Source organism: Chiloscyllium plagiosum, chromosome 1 (assembly GCF_004010195.1).
Source record: "Chiloscyllium plagiosum isolate BGI_BamShark_2017 chromosome 1, ASM401019v2, whole genome shotgun sequence".
NCBI classification, from domain to species: domain Eukaryota; kingdom Metazoa; phylum Chordata; class Chondrichthyes; order Orectolobiformes; family Hemiscylliidae; genus Chiloscyllium; species Chiloscyllium plagiosum.
The window spans coordinates 54,335,885-54,356,941 of NC_057710.1; the positions used below are offsets into that span (position 1 = coordinate 54,335,885).

At 40.2% G+C, this 21,057-nt stretch overlaps 1 protein-coding gene across 2 annotated transcripts in view; it reads left to right on the forward strand.

Annotated features, from left to right (window-relative positions):
- rit1 (Ras-like without CAAX 1) overlaps window positions 1–21,057 on the forward strand; it is a 301,555-nt gene that overhangs the window by 143,246 nt on the left and 137,252 nt on the right. For both annotated transcript variants that reach the window (XM_043701395.1, XM_043701404.1), the window contains one exon: window positions 19,269–19,460. In XM_043701395.1, coding sequence (XP_043557330.1) covers window positions 19,269–19,460 — 192 coding nt within the window. The remainder of the gene's footprint in view (window positions 1–19,268; window positions 19,461–21,057) is intronic.

Sequence of the window (21,057 nt, forward strand, 5' to 3'; positions counted from 1 at the left end):
CACAGTCAGTTATAGTTTAAATCTGTCACTCCTTAACCTAAAACTGAAAGGAGGAATTACTTCTGTCAAGTAGTCATGAATCTGTGGAATTTACTACCCAAGAGTGCAATGGACATGAGGATACTGCATACGTTTAAGGAGGAGAAAGATTTTTAATTAGTACTGAGGTTAAGGGCTATAGGTTGTAGACAGGAAAGTAGAGTTGAGGCCAGGATGACATCCATCATGATCATATCATATGCTGGACCAGGCTCAAAGGATTGAATTGCATCTTTCTGCTCCCAGATCTGACATTCTTATGTCTGATTACATTGAAATTTGATTTATCAAAGTATATGGCAGATGTTTACAGTCCCCCCACTTGTGAAGCATCTCTCTCAAGATGACCATCCTCTTTTTTTTTACATTTCTGTATGATAACAGAGTATCTTAATATTCCATTTTGGAAGGTGTTGACAATTTCTCCAGATAATTGTAGATTAGATTAGATTAGATTAGATTACTTAGATTAGATTACTTAGATTAGATTACTTACAGTGTGGAAACAGGCCCTTCGGCCCAACAAGTCCACACCGACCCGCCGAAGCGCAACCCACCCATACCCCTACATTTACCCCTTATTACCTAACACTACGGACAATTTAGCATGGCCAATTCACCTGACCTGCACATCTTTGGACTGTGGGAGGAAACCGGAGCACCCGGAGGAAACCCACGCAGACACGGGGAGAACGTGCAAACTCCACACAGTCAGTCGCCTGAGTCGGGAATTGAACCCGGGTCTCTGGCGCTGTGAGGCAGCAGTGCTAACCACTGTGCCACCGTGCCGCCCGTGTTGAAGGGAAGATTCAGCCAAGATGCCAGGGCTCCCATTATTGGGATTAGAATTTGGGAGATAGGTGGACGGGAATGGAAGAATCCTACTTTGGTGGGCTGGAGATCCAGAGCTAATAAGGACAGTGACTGCTCTCACATTTTGTTGGGCCAATCCTCGGATTGGAAGCTCAATTGCCTCAACCAGTAATAGTCATTACTGATGCTTCTGCTGGAAAATGAGGATGCATCAATAACCATGTGATCTCTCCATTGAGTAAGTCTGGGGTCTGGGTGGTTGGGGCCAGTCCTGAAGGACATAGTTGAGGTGTTGGGTTGCCAGTGAGAGGAGATCACCTGGTTGGACAAAGGTTGCCCCAAAAGCTCACCCTCTCTTAAATCCACTGGAAGGCAAATCTGGTTGTCTCCCCAGCCACTGAAAAAATGTAGCAGAGGAAGGAATAGGTCTTTAATTAGCAAGGCAAGTGGCTCACATGCACTCTGGGTGGTCCATGTCTCAACTTGTCCTTGCTGAAAAATGGCACAGTGATAGAAAGACAGGGTTCTTTTCCATCCTATTCTGCCAGTTTTTAAGTTTCCCACCTGTCCCTAAAGGGCTGCTAGAATTCCATACCTATCTGCATTAATTGTTGCACATTTTACGTGACACTTCGGAAGTGTTGCAACGTTAAACCTCATTAATTTCATCATACCAAAATAACGATGCAGACACAAACCCACTGAAGTTGATGCCTTTCCAGAAATTTAAATATTTTTCCAGGATAGGGTAAGTAAGCCTCTCACCTTTTGGATTATGCATAATTGTCTTCTTCAAATTTGAAACCTTTTAATTAATTGAGAAGTCAGGAGTTTTTTGGTTATTTTTAAATTTTGTCTTTAAAAGAAAACGAGAGAAAAGAATATCAGTATGAATATGTTTGAATGTGGCCTCGATATGAAGTATTCTGGTGGCCTGAAAAGCTGTGGAATGGGAAACCCCAGCACAGGGGGTTAAGCAGCGATACGATGAAATCATATCTCATAAGAAGTGGAAAAACCCTATGTCAGCCTCCACAATATTGTCAGAATGTTCACATTTAGTCACAATATTGTTATACCTAGAGAAGTTGCTGCAAAAAACATGTTCAATCTTTCAGTAGTATGATGAAACATAAAGTTACATACAAAGTTGTGCTCTTGTTAAATTAGTTCTCTGTTCTTTGCCTGAAGAGTTTACTATTTTCTTACATAAATACAATTTTGGTCCAGCTAGCCCATTTCTGTTCAGTTTTGCAGTTTTAATAACCCTGAATCAGATTTGTTGAGAAGACCTAATTCCTCTTGGAAATGCATTAAGCTTTCTATTCTATGATAAATGCTAGTAATCTGCTCCACATATGTACTATCTTCTTATGCTCAGCATAATGGATTTGCACCAATCTGTCGGCTTGATTTCAGAATTATTTTTAATCACTCTTCCTTTGCTCATATTAAAGTTATTTCAATTAAGAGACTCTTTATATTTTTCCAGTTTATGCTAGAAATGTTGTTTTTAGGCATTTTGTTTCTGTGCTGGGTTAACAGGCTTTCATTCTCCTCTTGCAATTTTATTGGCTATTCACACTTTATTCCTCCCTATCCCAACTCCCCCAGCCCCATTGCACCCTGGCCCCTACACCCCAACTCAGAGTACGTGAGAGCAATGCAAATCTTGCAACCAATAATTGAGAATGTTCAGAGTCTCATGAACACTCTCACAAGTATATCAAATAGGTCTACTAACAAAACAGGAGCATCTGTTATTCCCCCGGCTCAGACTAAATCAGGACCCACCAGATTCCAGCTAATTCCCCTGCTTTCTGAGAGCAGCCATATCATCTCAACCTGAAGCTTTTAGACGTACTCTAACCCATTTTTTAAAACCAAGACTATTCCATTACTCTGTATTGCCAGCGAAATCTCTTAGAGCAGGCCAACACTCTCTGTCCCACAAACCTATCTCTCCTCATTTAACAGCATTTTGCAAGTCATGAATTAAACCATTTGGGATCTTTCATTGCCCATTGAGATAATCACCAGTTCCAGTGGAGAATCATTTCAGACGTGAAGCATTAACTTTGCTGCCCTCTCCACAGCTGCTGCCAAACCTGCTATTTGTTTTTTTTATTTCAGATCTCCAGCATGAGGAATATAGATAGGTTGAATGAGTGGTATCTATTCTCTAACTTGGGGGACTTCAAGATGAGGGGACGTATTTTTAAGGTGAGGGGAGAAAGATTTTGAAAAAGTCACAAGGGGCAATGTTTTTACACAGAATGTGTGAAATGAACTTCCAGAGGAAGTGGTGTATGCAGGTACAGTTATAGCATTTAAAAGATGTTCAGATAACCACATGAATAAGAAATGTTTGGAGGGATATGGGACTAGTTTAGTTTGGGATTATGGTTGGCATGAACTAGTTGGACTGAAGGTCTGTTTCCGTGCTGTATGACTCTATGTCTCTGTGACTCTAAGTAATGGTGTAATTAATAAATTAGCTGAACATACAGGAAGAGATTGGAAAACTGCATGAGGGAGAATTTGACTGGCCTTTCGCGAAGCATGCAGCCTGCTGTTGCAGCTGTATTGAGTCTTTGCTAATCTTACAAGACTGACTAGCATGGTGTATTCCCTCCATTTTGATACCAACCCACAAGGAAGCAGAACTGTTGGCTCCTAGGTTGGAGAAATTAATGGCCATAGCGTGTCTATTTGTGTTTGTCCATATCCGTGCTATGGACCTTGGTTTCGAATCGTCTTGGCTATCCTTGCCATTGGACAAGCATCTTACTCCACCAGGACCTTTGCAATGACCTTTCCTGTGGTGGACAGCAAAGAGATTCCCCTGGAGTTACCACAACCTGTCTTCTCTACTTTCTCGAAGATGATCACAATTTCGGTGTATTGAAGATCTCCTGGCATACTATCTATCCTTTTTCAAATGAGGGAGATAAGATCGTAGACTTGAGCTGAGTGTGATTCTCTGCTATATTTTGGTCAGGATTTTATCTGTGCCAGTGGTCTTGCTGCTAGTCAACTGTCAGCTGGCCTTTCCATCCTCAAGTTGGGCAGTGAATGCTGACTACAGTTTACATGTCATTTAAAAATATTAAGATTGGACTTCTACTCCAAGGCCTAGTTCATTAATATATATTAGAAAGTATAAGAGACTTAACACTGAACCTTGGGATTCTACATTTTTACATTTCCTCCAGTCTGAAAAACAATTATTCATCATTCCAGGTGAAGAAGCACTTTACCTATATTTTTTACAACCCAGTCGACTGCATTCACTGTTCACAATGTGGTCTCCTCTACACTGGGGAAACAAAGCACAGTCTGGGTGACTACTTCACAGAACATCTACGTTTTTGCACATAAAAAAGATCCTGAGCTTCCACTTGCCTGGCACTTTAATACTCCACCCTGTTTCCTGGCCAACATCCCTGTCTCAGGCTTGCTGCAGTGCTCCAGCTAAGATCAGACAAGCTGGAAGAACAACGCTTCATTTTCCGTTGGAGACCCTACAGCCCTCTGAACCCCATATCAGGTTCAATAATTTTAGGACCTGAACTCCTCCATGTCCTAGCCCCCTACCCCACACCAGGTTTTGTTATCACATAGTCTTCCATTACACAGGTTTTGCCAGGATGCTGGTATTCCTGATGCCCGAAATGTCGATTTTCCTGCTCCCTGGATGCTGCCTGACCTGCTGTGTTTTTCCAGCACCACTCTATTCTAGAATCTGGTTTCCATCATCTGCAGTCCTTGTTTTTACCATGTCAAAGATCCTGTTCACTCTGAGAGCTGGCTCTGAGGGAGCTGGATCAGTGTCAAGGACTCTCCAGGTGTAAATAAAGGGTGACAGGATACATGCCTCTGTGGAGTTATTTATGCACATTCCAGAGGGTCAATTAAAAGCATTCAGGAGCTGGTCCCCTCCACACAGCCCAGGAGCACCAAACTTAATTGTGCAAGCACAGTTGCCTTAAGCTGGTACTCTGGCACAAATTTTCATTTCATCAATTTGCAAACAGAAATATGAAAGTTATGCTTTAAAGATGAATAGCATTGATTTCAAATTTAGTGAATCAGAAACATCCTATAAACACAGAGTAGAAGACACAGGAGCAAGCGTTCTGCCATATCCTAAAAGAGGATAAGAAAGTCAAAACTTTATTGCTGGAACAGCACAGCAGGTCAGGCAGCATCCAGGGAACAGGAGATTCGACGTTTCGGGCACAGGCCCTTCTTCAGGCTAAAACTGTTTGTATTTAATATACATATGATGCTGTTACTTTTTTCTCTCTGACAGCTGCACACTGCTGTGGTTAGTATCTAGTGGAACAAAAGAGTGATCTTGGCCACCAGCTAAAGAGCTGACATGAGAACTGCTTCTTTTAGAAAAGGCCATCCCTGGAATCAATGACCCAATAGCATGCCACTGGCCTAAAAAGACCAGCCAATTATTTGCCAGCAAATGTATTTGCCAGCAGTGCCATCCGGAATGTGGTGGCAGCAGTTGGAATTGTACACACCTGAGGACAAAGATTGTCACTGGATGGGGAGATGGAGGTCATGAGGTGTTGAACCTCAGAGGGGGTTTCACATTAAGAGCAAGTTTAGCTCTTTGCTGGGCCCCCTTTGAATCCCTCAATCAGATACTGAGTACTTTTGAATAAAGCAGGAGTCTGGAAGTAGGATTCACTTAGTGTGCTCCCCTCATGCTGAGCCATTGTATTATCTGAACTGTGGTGTGATGAAGCTTTTAAGTGGACATTAATTTGCCACATGATGCCATGAATTAGAGTTAAGGTGGAAAAAAAATCTTTAGACTATGGTAGATTGATGGGGGGAAAGAAAATATAATATTGAAAATTCATGATTTAGACAACATTTCAGATCCATATGGCCAAAAAACAGCTAGAACGTCAATGTGCAAATGATATGATTATGTTAAAAATATGCTTTCAATTTTTAACTTCTATCATCTTTCATGGATAATGACTTGTTTTTTGTCAAAGGATAAATAGTGACTTAGGATGGCTGTGATTACCAACTGACTGCAAAATGAGTTAGTTCATGAAAGCATCAATAAACAAAACACAGACTGAGCTACAATTAGCATGAAACCAGTCATTCAAATCTATATCTCTTGTTCATTTCTAGAAATTTTGCATATTGGATGTAAGTCACCAACAAATTATCCAACGATGTGCAGGTTGGGTGGATTGGCCATGCTAAATTGCCCATAGTGTCCAGGGATGTGCAGGGTAGATACATTAGCCACAGGAAATGCAGAGTTACAGGGAAAGGGTAGAGGGTGGGTCTGATTGAGATGCTCTTCAGAGGGGCAGTGTGAACTCAGTGGGCCAAATGGCCTGCTTTGTAGGGATTCTATGATTCTATGAAATTAGAAAAGACAATGAAGCCAGGTTTGGGAGTAAACAAAGATACTATAGTTCAGGCAAATACTTTTGGGGAGAAAGAGAGAGAAGGTTATGGATTCCTGACATCAGAACGGGCAGACTTAAACTCTGCCTCTTCCTGTTTTTCTCTCAGAAGACAATGTGCAAAATAAATCAGAGAAATGCCCCTTCACCAAGAACTTAAAGATATCAAGATATGTATAAATTTTGCTGTGCGGAGGAGTCAACTCATTGATGAAACAGTTGTGGTATCAAGTTAAATCAAACACATCAAGAAATTTAAGAACTTCTAAAAATGCAAACTTTGATCTTAATTTCTGTATGTAATGTTCTTCCCTTTAAAAACTTCAGACCTGTGTTTTATGTGTTTGATGTCACATTACTTTCCTCTGGGTTGGGAAACTATAAAATTCCCCTTTCTTTCATTCAAGAAAGCTTGTAGTTAGCTCTTTCATTCCTGAGCCATTAAACTTTAAGTTAATTGAAATGTAATAAGTGCATGATAAAAATAGATCTTTGTTGCAGCCAAATGCTGACATTGAAAAGAGGGGAGCCAATTCAGTCTTTTCACCCAGTCATAACAGCAACCACATGCTTATTTTTAGTGGCAATCTCTTACAGGACTTAATTGAAGTGGTAGTGGTAAGGTGTTGGGGTTCCAACTGACCACCCTCTGATCTAAGCGAATACCTGTCACCATATCTGCTATTGGCAAGGGCGTTCAATTATGTTTTAACTCTGGATCTGAGAAAATTCCTCTCTGCGACAGTTTGCCTTTTGAAAAACACAAATACAAAGCAGATTCTCCTAAAGTTATATTTTGTAAAATAATTAAAAAGTTTCAATTAAACACCAGAACTATATCATTGATCCCTGAGGTGCAAGAAAATTTGATCACAATATGAAGGAACCCTCATTTGGTCCTTGTATTTGTAAGTTGGGGGTACGACTAATTCTTTTGGTCAGGGATATTTTCAGTTGGAGAGTTTGATAGACTGCTGAAAAAGACTTGGGTATAGTGAAACTCTGGAAATTCCATTCCAAGTGATCTGGTTAGTTTGTGCCTGAATTGTGGGCTGGGAAAATCTGGGGCATCTGTTCACTACATCCAAAATTCTCATTACTGATTTTAACTGCCATATATGAAGCATTTCAGTTTCAGAGAATACATAACTATGATACATCAAACATGTGGTTGGCACAATGGCTCACAGTGCCAAGGACCCGGGTTTGATTCCAGCCTCGGGTGATTGCGTGGAGTTTGCACATTCTCCCCGTGTCCTTGTGGGTTTCCTCTGGGTGCTCTGGTTTCCTCCCACAATCCAAAGATTTGCACTTTAGGTGAATTGGCCATGCTAAATTTCCCATAGTGCTCAGGGATGTGTAGGTTAGGTGCATTAGACAGGGTAAATGTGAGTAATAAGGGAGGGGGAATGTGCCTAGGTGGGTTACTATTCAGAGGGTCAGTGTGGGATTCTGTGATTAAAAGCTTAGTCATTATGGGACTGTTGTCAAGGATAGGTATTGTAATGAAAAGTGTATTATATATTACATATCGTGATTAGGTTTTCAAAATATAGGGCAGATAGATGTGTATCAGTTCTGTAAAGGTGAAACAAGTTTAAAGTATGCTGGAGAAACTCAGAACAGTTCTGAAGAAGTGCCATAACCAGACTTAAAACATTAGTATTCTTCTCTCTGCTGTTGCTTCCAGACCTGCTGAGTTTCTCCAGCGTTCTCTGTAGTTGTTTCAGATTCCCAGTATCTGCTAGAAGGCAGGCTAGAAAATGGTTGAGAAAGTACATCAATTCTGAGAAAGCTTGGAAATTTGGTAAAGTGCTTGGCAGGATTTCCTTTGGTGTCAATGTCTATGTTGTTGAGTTTCTGACAGATAGAAAAAATAAATCATGACCACTGGCTTCATTATGACTTCAGAACAGAAGGTTCAAAAATTTAGAAGAATCAAGAGTTGAGTTTAAAAGAAAAAACAGAAGTTACTGGAAAAGCTTAGCAAGTCTGGCAACTTCTGTGAAGAGAAATCAGAGTTAATGTTTCAGGTCCGGTAACCCATCCTCAGAACTGAAAGTAACTCAGAAAATATTCGTTTACATGCAGAAAATAGGGTGGGTGGAGAGGGTAAGGAGTAAGGGTAAGGAATAAACAATAGCTCAAAGAGAGCCAACAGTTGGACAGGCAACAGAGTCAATAATCATCTGGCTGGGAGGGTGAATGGCTGTTAGTTCTGACTGTTAGTGACTAACAGTAGGTAGTGTGTAATGGCAGACTAGGATAAAAAGGCCTGGTGTGTGGGGTTGGGAGGCTAGGACATGAGGGAGTTCAGGCACTAAAATTATTGAACTCGACATTGAATCTGGAGAACTGAAGGGTGGAAAATGAGGTGTTGTTTTTCCAGCTTGCACTGAACTTGCACTGAACTTCGCTGGAGTACTGCAGCAAACCAGATCACTTGGAATGGAATTTCCTGAGTCAAGGTGTTGGCCAGGGAACAGAGTGGTGTGTTAAAGTGGCAGGCAACTAGAGGCTCAGGGTCTTTTTTTTATGGGCAGAACATGGGTGTTCTGTGAAGTGGTCACCCAGTCTACACTTCGTTTCCCCGATGTAGAGGAGACCACATTGTGAGCAGTGAATGCAGTAGATTAGATTGTGTGAGTTGCATGAAAAGTGCTGCTTCACTTGGAAGGTATGTTTAGGCCCTTGGATACTGAAGAGGGAGAAGATAAATGGGCAAGTGTTACACCTTTCGTGGTTGCAAGGGAAAGTGAAATGGGGCTTTTGAGGGAGGAATTACGAGTGAAGGAAGAGTGGACTATGGTGTTCAGGACGGAATGGTCCCTGCGGAAGGTGGGCAAGATAGGGGAGGGGACTATGTGACTGGTGGTGGTGTCTCACTGGAGGTGGCAGAAATGGCGGCTGGTGATTTCTCGGATGTGGAGGTTGGTGGGATGTAGGTAAGGACTAGGGCAACCCTATTGCTGTTGTGGAAAGGAAGAGAGGGGTGAGGGCTGAAGTGTGGGAGATCGGTCAGATGCAGTTGAGGGCTCTGTCAACAGCGGTGCTGGGGAATCATTGGTTGAGGAAGAAGATGGACATTTTGAAGGCACCCTTATTGAAGTTTACATCATTGGAACATATGCGACAGTGGCGCAGAAACTGGGAGAATGGAACAGGGTGTGAGAATATATAGTCCAGGTAACTGTGGAAGTCAGTGGGTTTGTAGTGGATATTAATGGCCAGTGTATCCCCAGAAACAGAAACAGAAATGTCAAGGAAGTGTCAGAGATAGACCAGGTGAAAGTGAGGGCGGGGTGGAAATTTGAAGCAAAACCGATGAACTTTTCCAATTCCGGATGAGAGAAGGAAGCAGCACTGATGATATTATCGATATATCGGAGAAAGAGTTGTGGGTGAGGGTCAGAATAGGACTAGAACAAGGAATGGTCCATGTAGCCCACAAAGAGGCAGGCATAACTGGGGATCCTGCAGGTACCCATGGTTCTGACCTGACCAAAGCAAGAGGAGTTCTAGGAGAAGTTGTTCAGAGGGAGGACGAACTCGGCCAGACAGAGGAGGGTGGTGGTGAGTGGGGATGGTTCAAACTTTTACTCCAGGATGGAGTAGAGAGCCCTGAGACCGTCCTGGTGGGGGATAGATGTGTAAAGGGATTGTATCATCTATGGTAAAGAGGAGGCGACTGGAGCCTACAAACTGGAAATTCCAAAACTGGCGTAAAGCGTCAATCACCCAATCCAATCTATCCCCCTTCAAAGTGTCTGCACTCCGTGTGCTGAAATCTGACCCTGCCTTTATTATTAAGCCTGCCGATAAGGGTAGTGCTGTTGTAGTCTAGCATATTGACCTCTACATTGCAGATACTGAGCGCAGCTCTCAAATAATTCCTCCTATCCTGCCCTGGACTATGACCCCACCATGGCCATTGTATCAACTACAGTCACTGACCACATTTCATCTGATGATCGCCCTCCCCACTCAACCCTCCCCCCAACTGCCTCCAAGCTGATAGTCCCCCAGCCCAACAGAGCTCACTTCTACCTCCTTCCGAAAATCCACAAACAGGACTGTCAGGGCAGACCAATTGTTTCAGCCTGCCCTTGCCCCACAGAACTCATTTCTTCCCAGCTTGACTCAATATTTTTTCCCCTGGTCCAGTCTCTGTATATCCATGATTCCTCTGACGTTTTACACCTGTTTTGGAATTTCCTGTTTGAAGGCTCCTGCCATTTTCTCTTTACCGTGGCCATACAATCCCTTTGAGGAATGGTCACCTGAGCCTTTCCAAGAACTTCTGTTTTTGTTTCTGACTTAACAGCATCTGTAGTTCTTTCAGTTTTTATTGAGTTCAGAAGCTAATTTTAACTATGTCCTAGCAGAAGAATGTAGTTCAGGGAAAACAGGTCACTATCGTCAATGTTTTAGTTTGTGAAGTTTTAAAGCATTGTTGGATAGAAATGTTCACATTATTAAAACTGACAAAATTTAAATCATCAGAACTGTTAAAAGTTCATACTGAGCAAACTTCAAGTGGAATCATAAAATGGTGTCTGTCGTCCAAAAAACTAGAATGAAGAGAAGTTGATTAAGTATAAATATTGAAGAGTTGAAATAGAGGTAAATTAATCTGGAATTGAATACCTGTAAAATGATGGTGTGAGGAAACACATTGAAATCATTGTTATTTGTGTTAAAATCTTTACAACTGTGCAACAAGACATCCCTGATCCTGTACACGAATACTCTCACTATGAATGCCAACATACAGTTTGACCTCTTTCCCTGCTGCTGCACCTAAATGCTTACTTTCTGTGACTGGTGCACAAGGACATCCAGGTCTCATGAACATCTCTCTCAGTCAATTTACAGCCAATCAAATAATAGCCTGCCTTGCTATTTTTGCTCCCAAAGAGGATAATTCACAAATATCCACAATATAACTGTATCTGCCATGTATTTGCTCACATGTAATAAATGATGATGCAAATGGAAAGTACAGTGAAGCCAAGGAGCAATTTAAAAAAGCAGGATGATAATTTCAATGTTAATGGCTTTGGAGTCAGAGTATTAATCAGAGAAATAAGAAAAGAGATATTGAAAAGCAATTCTCTCATCCATGGCATGTGCAGGCTTTTACAATGTGATGCTATTGAGTCCACAATGACCAGACTGTGACCTGGGAGCATGGGAACAAGTGGTAAATCAGCTTACTGCTGCGGCCTACTTCCTCCAACATAGCCATTGCGATGAACCATTGCAGTGAAACTTTGGATGAATTGTTTACAATAGAATTGATGTTGGCATTCCATTCTTCACCCAAGTGCTAAGTTTCAATTACATTTGAAGTAAAATATGGCTGGAGGCAGGCAATGTCACAACGTCAAAATGTCACAGACAATGAAGTTGAAAAAGTGAGTTGACAGATGAATAGAATGCACAGCTTGAATTTTGGGAATCAAGGTCAAAGTAAACTTAGAGTTAAAAAATAGCTTGTATTTATGTAGTGCCCTTCATGGTTTGAGTGCTTTCATGACCTCAGATTGAATTGCCGATTAATGTTTTCAAAGAATCTATTCCACATGTTCATTGAAAGAGAATCTATGATGGATTTTCTAATATATTCTGAAAGCTGCAGGAGATGGGAATGAGATTGACAATCTTGGAAACCAAGAAACTCAAAATGTAAGTATTATGCTATTCAGCCCTTTACGCCTGCTCCACCATTCAATATGCTCATAGCTGATCATACAAGCTACTCAGTCCCCTGTTTCTGCTTAATCCCTTTGAACCCTTTAGCTCTACAAACTATATCGAACTCCTTCTTGAAAACATTCAATGTTTTGGCCTCATCCACTTAGTGTGGCAGAGAATTCCACAGGACCCCACTTTGTGGTGAAGAAATTTATCCTTGTCTAAGTCTTAAATGGCCTACCCCATAGCCTTAGACTGTGACCACTGGTTCTGGACTCCCTGGCTATTGCGAAGGTTACTGTCTAGTCCTGTTAGAATTTTCTAGGTTTCTCCGAGATCCCCCTCAAGGTTCTAAATGTCAGTGAATATAGTTCTAACTGATCTAGCCTTCCTCATACATTGGTCCTGCCATCTCAGGAATTAGTCTGGTAAACTTTTGTTGCATTCCCTGCATAGTCAGAACATTCTTCCATGGATGAGAAGACTAAAACTGCTCAAAAATGTTCCAAATGTAGTCTCGATATGGCCCTGTACAATTGCACCAAGAAATCCTTGTTTCTATACTCAAATTTTCATATTATAAAGGCCAACATAATTTTGCCTTCTTCACTGCCTGCTGTACCTGCATGCTTACTTTCATGCAGGTACAAGACTGGTGTACAAGAACAATTGGGTCTCGTTGCACTTCCTCCATCCCCAATCTATCGCCCTTCAGAAAATAATCTGTCTTCCTATTTTTACTACCAAAGTGGATAACCCCACATTTATCCACATTGCCCACTCGCTCAAATTGTCTAATTCACATTGAAGCATCTTTGCATCCTCCTCATAGTTTATCCTCTCACTCAGTTTTGTGTTGTTCACAAACCTGGAGATATCAGGTTTAGCTCCCTCATATAAACCATTAATAGGTTTCATTTTAGTGAAGAAATAACAATTCACAATCAAAGTTAACAGCTTCAAAGACAAGCAGGTTCTCCTCAAGGATTGAGGTTTAGTTTTGCAGCTACTTCAGAAGGAAGATCAGAAGAGTTTTCAAGAGTGAGAAAGACAACCTGAAAGATTTTGTAAATTTAATTATTTTTCACAAGGGCGCAACTTCCTTCCACGTGACTAAGACCTAAAGAAATATTGGAATATAAATGTTAAATGAACACCCCTTTGGAATGATACAACAGGGATCAGAACCTGTTGTTGAGTAAATCTGGATGAAGCTTGAGGAAGTGGTTTCTGGGATTTGAAGCTTATGTACTTAATGCTGTCAATACAGAATATATGCCATTGGCAGCTCCACTCTGTTCCTTCTTTCTCCTTTTTTAAACTTGTGTTACATGTCTTTGAAAAGCAGCCATGTTCCCCACTTCAAAATCAATACCTATTGGGAGCACAACTCAAGCTAAAACCTCACTGACTGCATGATAATGAGATCTGACCCCAATAAGTACACAGGTCTCTTGCTGTCTCCTCAAAGTCAATTTGTGTATTCCCCACCCGCTGCTCACACAATTACTATAAACAGCAGAAAGTTGTTCCTGATCTCTTATTTTCTAAATTCACCTAAACATGTTTATCCAGAATAAAGAGGGTTGTTCCAAATAATATGTTGAACTATTTCATTGTCAAAATATTAGTAATAAAGATTCAGATAAATGAACTGACAATGAAGTATAATAAAGAATGTAACTCTGTTATCCAGAGCTATGGAAGCCAAGCAACTGTTATCCATCTGCAAATTAATCTGAAAGATTAAACTGCTAAACTAAGCATGACCAGAAACTTGACTGGACTAGCCATATAAATGCTGTGACTACAAAAGCAGGTCAGAGGCTACAAAGCTTGTGCTGAGTAACTAACCTCCTGTTTCCTCAAAGTCTATTGTCTATTCATGAACTACAAGTCAGGAGTTTTTTTTTATTCATTCATGGATGACAGCATTACTGGCTAGGGTGGCATTTATTGTCCATTCCTAATTGCCCAGAGGGCTGTTAAAAATCAACCACATTGCTGTGGGTCTGGACTCACATGTAGATCAGACCAGATGAGGATGGCAGCTTCCTTGCTTAAAGAACATTCGTGAAACAGATGGGTTTTTCCCAACAGTCGACAATGGATTCATGGTCATCATTAAACTCTTAATTCCAGATATTTCTTGAATTCAAATTCTACCATCTCTCATGGAGGGATTCAAACCCAGGTCACCAGAACATTTCCAGGATTAACAGTCCAGTAACAATACCACTAATCTGTTGCCTTCTTGTTAATGGGATGGAATAGTCCCCACTTGCTTGAGTGAATGTAGTTTCAACAAATCACATCAAGGCAAAGCAACCCCCATGAATAACATGCCATTTGCTCCCTCCACCAATGAAGCACTGTGATTGCAATATACACATCGACAAAATGCATGGCAGCAACTCACCAAGCTTCCTTTGACAGCACCTTCCAAACCCACAAAGCTTGACCAGCTAGGAGGAATAGATAGCAGATGCGCAGTAACACCACCTCTTACAAGTATTGTCCAAGTCAGGCACCATTCTTACTTGGACCTATATCAACATTCATTCACTATCACTGGGTCAAAATCCTTGAACTTCGAGATACTTACCATGATCTTTTTGAGCAATTAGAGATGGGCTACAAATGATGGCCTTACCCGTGATGATCATATTCCACTGATTAATTACATTTTAGTGCTGGAGTTCAAGATTGACCCAACAGAGATAGTGATGAAGTAAAAGCAAAATGCTGAAAATTTGAATTTTAAAATTGGAAATGAATGTAAGTGTGCTGGAATTACTCAGCAATTCTGACAGCTTTTTGTGGAGAGAAACGAAGTTAAACTTTCAAGTTAAACATGTATTTTATACAATATTATGATAAGGGTGACTTTGGTCTGAATACCTGTGACAGATCCCCAAAGAGCTTGGAAGATCCCCAGTCCCCAAAAAACTGGAATCTTAATGAAATGATAGTGGCGAATGAATTAAAGTAGGCCTGAGAGGAGTTTATGGCTGGTTACATTTACAGGGCTGCAATTTTAATGAAAACACCAAAGTGGACGTGGCAGAGAGACATTTGCTTCATGATGAGATCATGGCCTGTCTTTACAACTTCTGAATTTCTGAATTATTTTTAGTTTTTTTTAACTTAGCTTCAATTTTGAGTCATTAAATCATTGTGAACAATTCTCCAGCATAATTATATACATAAATAATTATATTCAGATTTTCAAAGTAAGCTTGATAATGTATACTAATTTTCATGTTAGATATTTACTTTTTGAAAATTACTTACAAATGAAAATTCAATGACTGGATGTTGCAGTTAGCAGTGAAGCAGGGTTCATCATGTTCACTGCAAACAAATTTGCCTGTTAGGATCGAAAGGTCTTTGGGCTATGGTTTGCCTTTTTCTGAAATGACAATTTAAACCTGGCGCCAAATCAAGGGCAACCTGAAATTACAGAAGCAGTGATGTCAGCGTACAGAGAGATAATCAAGATGGCGGTGGAGTAAGACAATCCATCTGAAGCTCCTCTGCTGCTCCAGTTTATTTCTCATTTCCTTCTCTTTCTTTTCCAATTTTTTTCTCTTTTATTCCCCCTTTTTTGTGTTTTCCCCTTCCTAGCACTGTAGCAGGTCTCAGCCTGGTCTCTCGGCAGCTCATAGCAGCTGAGGTCTCCCAGAGAGGAAATAAATGGAGGATTCATCAAAGACTGTTGAACTTTTAACTCATTCCTTTGTTTTCCTACTTTGAACTATGAAAGACTTTAATGTAAACCATTAGCTTAATTCTTTATTTTTCTACTTATTCTATGAAGAAAATGCTTAACTTATTAACTCTCGTTCTCTTACCTAAGATGGCACCATGTGTGGCAACATTGTACACTTTTCACTGTACTCCTGTACTTCTGTATTTGAGTCCATGTGACAATATAATCTAAATCTAATCAACTAATTTGAAGCATTCACGCACAGCAGTCTACTTATTTAATTTAAAATCTTCAGATATTGAAATAAACTTATCACTGTGCAAAATGGACATTGAGATTTTTAAAAATGTTTTTCAAAAATGGATAAAATTTTTGAACATCATGAGCTCATTTGACATTCTAAAATTATAAAATTAACTTTTGAAGGCCTGTGAAGGCGTTGGTTCATGAAGTTGGTATGCTGTTACAAACCCAGTTACACATTATTCAACAAGTGATCTTTATGGACTTCAGAAAGGGGTTTGAAAAGGTTCCTCATGGTTGACTGGTTAACAAGGTTAGATCACATGGAATACAGGGAGAACTAGCCATTTGGATAAAGAACTGGCTCAAAGGGAGAAATTAGAAGGTAGTGGTGGATGGTTGTCTTTCAGGCTAGAGGCCTGTGACCAGTGGTGTGCCACAAGGATCGGTGCTGGGTCCATAGCTTTTCATCATTTATACAGATGATTTGGATGTGAACCTAGGAGGTAAAGTTAGTAAGTTTGCAGATGACACTAAAATTGGAGGTGTAGTGGACAATGACGAAGATTACCTCAGAGTACAACGGGATCATGATCAGATGGGCCAATGGGCTGAGGGGTGGCAGATGGAGTTTAATTTGGATATTTTGAGGTGCTGAAATTTAGAAAGGCAAATCAGAGCAGGACTTAATGGTAGGGTCCTGGGAAATGTTGCTGCACAAAGAGACCTTGGAGTGCAGGTACATCATTCCATGAAAGTGATGTCTCGGGTAGATAGTATAGTGAAGAAGGCATTTGGTATGCTTTCCTTTATTGGTCAGTGCATTGAGTATAAGAATTGGGATGTCATGTTGCAGCTATACAAGGCATTGGTTTGGCCATTTTTGGAGTATTGCATGCAATTCTGGTCTCCCTGCAATACAGAGGATGTTGTGAAATGTGTAAGGGTTCAGAAAAGAATTTCAAGGATGTTGCTGAGGTGGAGGGTTTGAGCTACAGTTGGGAGGCTGAATAGGCTGGGGCTGTTTTCCCTGGAACATTGGAGTCTGAGACGTGACCTTATTGCGGCTTATAAAATCATAAGGGCATAGATAGGATGAATAGACAAGATCTTTTCCCTGCATTGCTGGAGTCCAGAACAAGAGGGCATAGGTTTAGGGTGAGAGGGGAAAGATTCAAAAGGGACCTAAAGGGCAAACTTTTCATGCAAATGTTGATGCATGTATGGAACGAGCTGCCAAAGAAAGTGGTAGAAGCTGGTTGCAACATTATCTGGATGGGTACATGAATAGGAAGGGTTTAGAGGGATATGGGCCAAGGGCTGACAAATGGGACTGGATTAACTTAGGATATCTGGTCGACATGGCTGAGTTGGACTAAAGGGTCTGTTTCCCTGCTGCACATCTCTATGCCTCTATGACTCAAAGATGTTAATTTTACCAACACCATAATTGAAGTTTTCAACTGTTCATAATTGAAAAGGAATTAGAAGCAGAGGTATTGCACAGTAAACCATTGCAATTCTTCGCTGTTCTAAAGTTCCAATGTTATTATTAGCTTTGTACCACATCAAGACCTGGGTCAGTTGTTCTTTTCCCCTTCCTTTTGGTATCCTTTCCTACTCTATTCACAACTATATTTTAAGAAATTTAAAGTTGAATGTCTCCCTTGTTTTGTTTCTTTTTAATCTTATTTACATCATTTATTTGAATAAAACTGTGATTTACTGTTCTAGTATGTTCCCTGAAATAATTCCACAGAGATCGGTATCCTGTCAGCAAGTCACTCTTTATGTGCACGTGGGAAGTCCTTGACATTGATCCAGCTCCCTCAGAGCCAGCTCTCAGAGTTGACAGGATGTCTGACACTCCTGTTACTCGTCTGTCTGCCAGGACTCCCTAATTGGACCAGGTTAACAGCCCCAATCAGGGAACTCATATTCTATGCGGTCCATTTGGTTAATCTCATTGCAATCACTACATCCCTAAACCTAATATTTACTCCTGACAGGAACTGTGCATGAAATGCTAGCATTGGATGAAAATCAGTAGTTGAAAGGAAAGTTTAATCTAATCCAATACTGGAGACTTTACAAATTTGACATAGGAATCTCATTCAAATTTTATTTCTTTATTTTTGTGCAATGCAAATTATCAAAGTTCACAGTGTTTCCTCATTCACAGTGCCATAAAGGTTAAAGGTAATTGGAACTAATTTGGAAAGAGCATACGCATGTTGTTTAAAGAAAAGTAATCAGAGTCAGGTTTTTGGCCTTTTGTTTTCATTCATTTTGTCAATTATTGTCCTTACAACTTTTTATACTCTACAATTCCAGCTGTGCTCTTGATTGCAATGCTAGTAAAATGCTAACCTCTGCCAGGCTGTGGTTGGGAGAGTTTGTTGCGTCCAACTGAGACTTCATAAGAAGAACCTTTAACCTAAACAAGATACTGTTTATTTCTTGATTGCAATGGGGGACATATTACATTAACAAGATAAACTTTGTTCCTTAGTCTATGAGGAGATCTTCCTTATTCCACCAATTCTACATGGTGTCATCAGATTGGGTGAAATTTATACCTGATTACCTTATACAAAATAAACCAGGGGCTTCAATTTTCAGATACATTAACTGCAATGTATGGATTTTTAATCAGCACTTATCAAAACAAACAAGACCACCAAATAGCAGTGTATAATTTTGAGGCTTGTCTGCCAAATGTCAGTGAATCCAGTGGTTTATACACAATTTCATGTAGGTCACGAGATTGCATTCATGATTGTGAATGATATTTGTATTTTGCCCTTCATTAGTCTAAAACTTTTACAAATAATTATGGCTCATTTACCACAAACTAATTGACTTCATTTAACCCAATGTAAAAAAGGAATCAATCTGGAATCATCATGATCTGTATGGCCCTGTTCTAGAAGAGCTAATCCAGTTTTCTCGATATAACATGAGCAAAATGATAGTCTTTTGGCTCTTGAATGTCCATGAGATAGTTTATATCTTACATTGTGCAGGAGGATCCGAAGACTGCAGTTAACTCGCAAACAAACAGAAATTAATGGGGAAACTCAGCAGATGGTGAGTCCATTGACACTGGACCTGCAACATTAACTCTGCTTTCTCTCCACAGATGCTGCCAGACCTGCTGAGATTCTCCAGCAATTTATTTGTTTCTTTCTGATCACTAGCAGCCACAGTTCTTTGTTTTTTTTTGACAGCAGTTAAGTATTCAGTCTCTGTGTTATAAGGCTGAGTTGCTATCAGTGTTTTTCTTTTGTGTTTTTGATTATTGACTTCAGGCAGAATTCACAGCCATGAGGGACCAATACATGCGAGGGGGAGAGGGTTTTATAATCTGTTATTCCATCACCGATCGCCGATCATTCCAGGAAGCTGCAGAGTTCAAGGAACTCATCTATCATGTTCGACACACATATGATATCCCAATAGTTTTGGTTGGAAATAAAACAGACTTGGAAGAGTACAGGCAGGTAAGGAAGTTTCACTTAGTAAACGTGCCTTTTGTGATTGTTGTTCAAGATTTGTAATTTACTGTGAACTTGAGAGTTTTGGTTTATTTTGTAGAAATCTTAGCAATGTAGTCCAGTTAAAAAGTAGTTTTAATTTTAGCCAAATATAAAATTAATTCATATTTGAGGAAATGTTATTTATTTTCACCTAATTTCAATTGCCTGAAGCTCTCAATAAGTTTTTTACATTTGCAAGCTGGGATTTTCAGTGATTTGAAAAAAATGTAAGGCTGTAAGAAGCGATTAGAATCAGTAGTAGGCTGTAATTCAGCAATGACACATCTGTTTTCTGAAATTAGATAATAGAATTTTAGATTTGGGGATGTATTTTTTCATGTAGGGTAGGTGATGACCTAGTGGTATTATCACTAAGCAATTAAACCAGAGACCCAAAAACCGGAATCCCTCCCTCCTGCACCATCCCTGGAGCCACGCATTTAAGTGTTCTCTTTCCCTATTCCTCGAATCTCTATCATGGTGATGACCTAGTGGTATTATCACTAAGCAATTAAACCAGAGACTCAGGTAATTGGGTCAAATCCTACTATGGCAGATGGTAGAATTTGAATTTAGTAAAAATCTGAAATCAGAAGTCGTTGTCGATTGTCAAGAAAAAAACATTGGATTCACCTATACCCTTTTGGGAAGGGAAGTGCCATCCTTACCTATTTTGATATACATGTGATTCTGGACTCTCAACTGCCCTCTGGGCAATGAATTCTGGCCGAGCCAGGAATGCCCACATCCTCTGAAGAATATATAAAATCGCTCAACTAGAGAAGCCTCCAATATTCTGGTGGAATAAACTCTTTACATCAGTAAAGACCCACCAGTTCATCCTACCGAATTACAGTGGTACTCCAACCAAAACATGATTGATAGGAGGTACAGTGGCAGGGATTAGAATTTGCTATTGGAAGGTGCATTCTATTATCCAGCACTGTTAAGTCTGGGTGTTTGCAGCATGGAATATGCTTATTGCCTAATTGCCACTTCAGAGTTCTCCACCTATTTAGCCAAAATTCAGTACAGACCCTGTTTAATCAATTGATTTCACACATAACATTAATATTAAAATAGCTAGGAATTAGTTTTGCAGCATTTGAAAAGAAGAAGTAAAGTTCTCTATGAAATTAAGAATAGATTCCTCTCTTGTCTGGACAACCAGAAATGTAAGTTCGACCATAAGACATAGGAGCGAAAGTAAGGCCATTCGGCCCATCGAGTCCACTCCGCCATTCAATCATGGCTGATGGGCATTTCAACTCCACTTACCTGCATTCTCCCCGTTACACAACAATAACTCGAAGAATGACTGTGCAATACTCTGACACAGGGCATTTTCGACATATACCTCCTCTGAAAGACTGGAAAACATCTTAGGTATTTGCAAGACAGAAGATTGCTTGTATTTTGCATTGATTTAGAATGGAATTACACAATTTGTAGAATGCATTGAAAAAAAAATCATTTACATTGGTTTCTGCAGATACTTTAGATTTTATTGTTGCTATTTTCCAAGAAAAGCCCATTATATTTGGCTGATTTTCAATGGTGT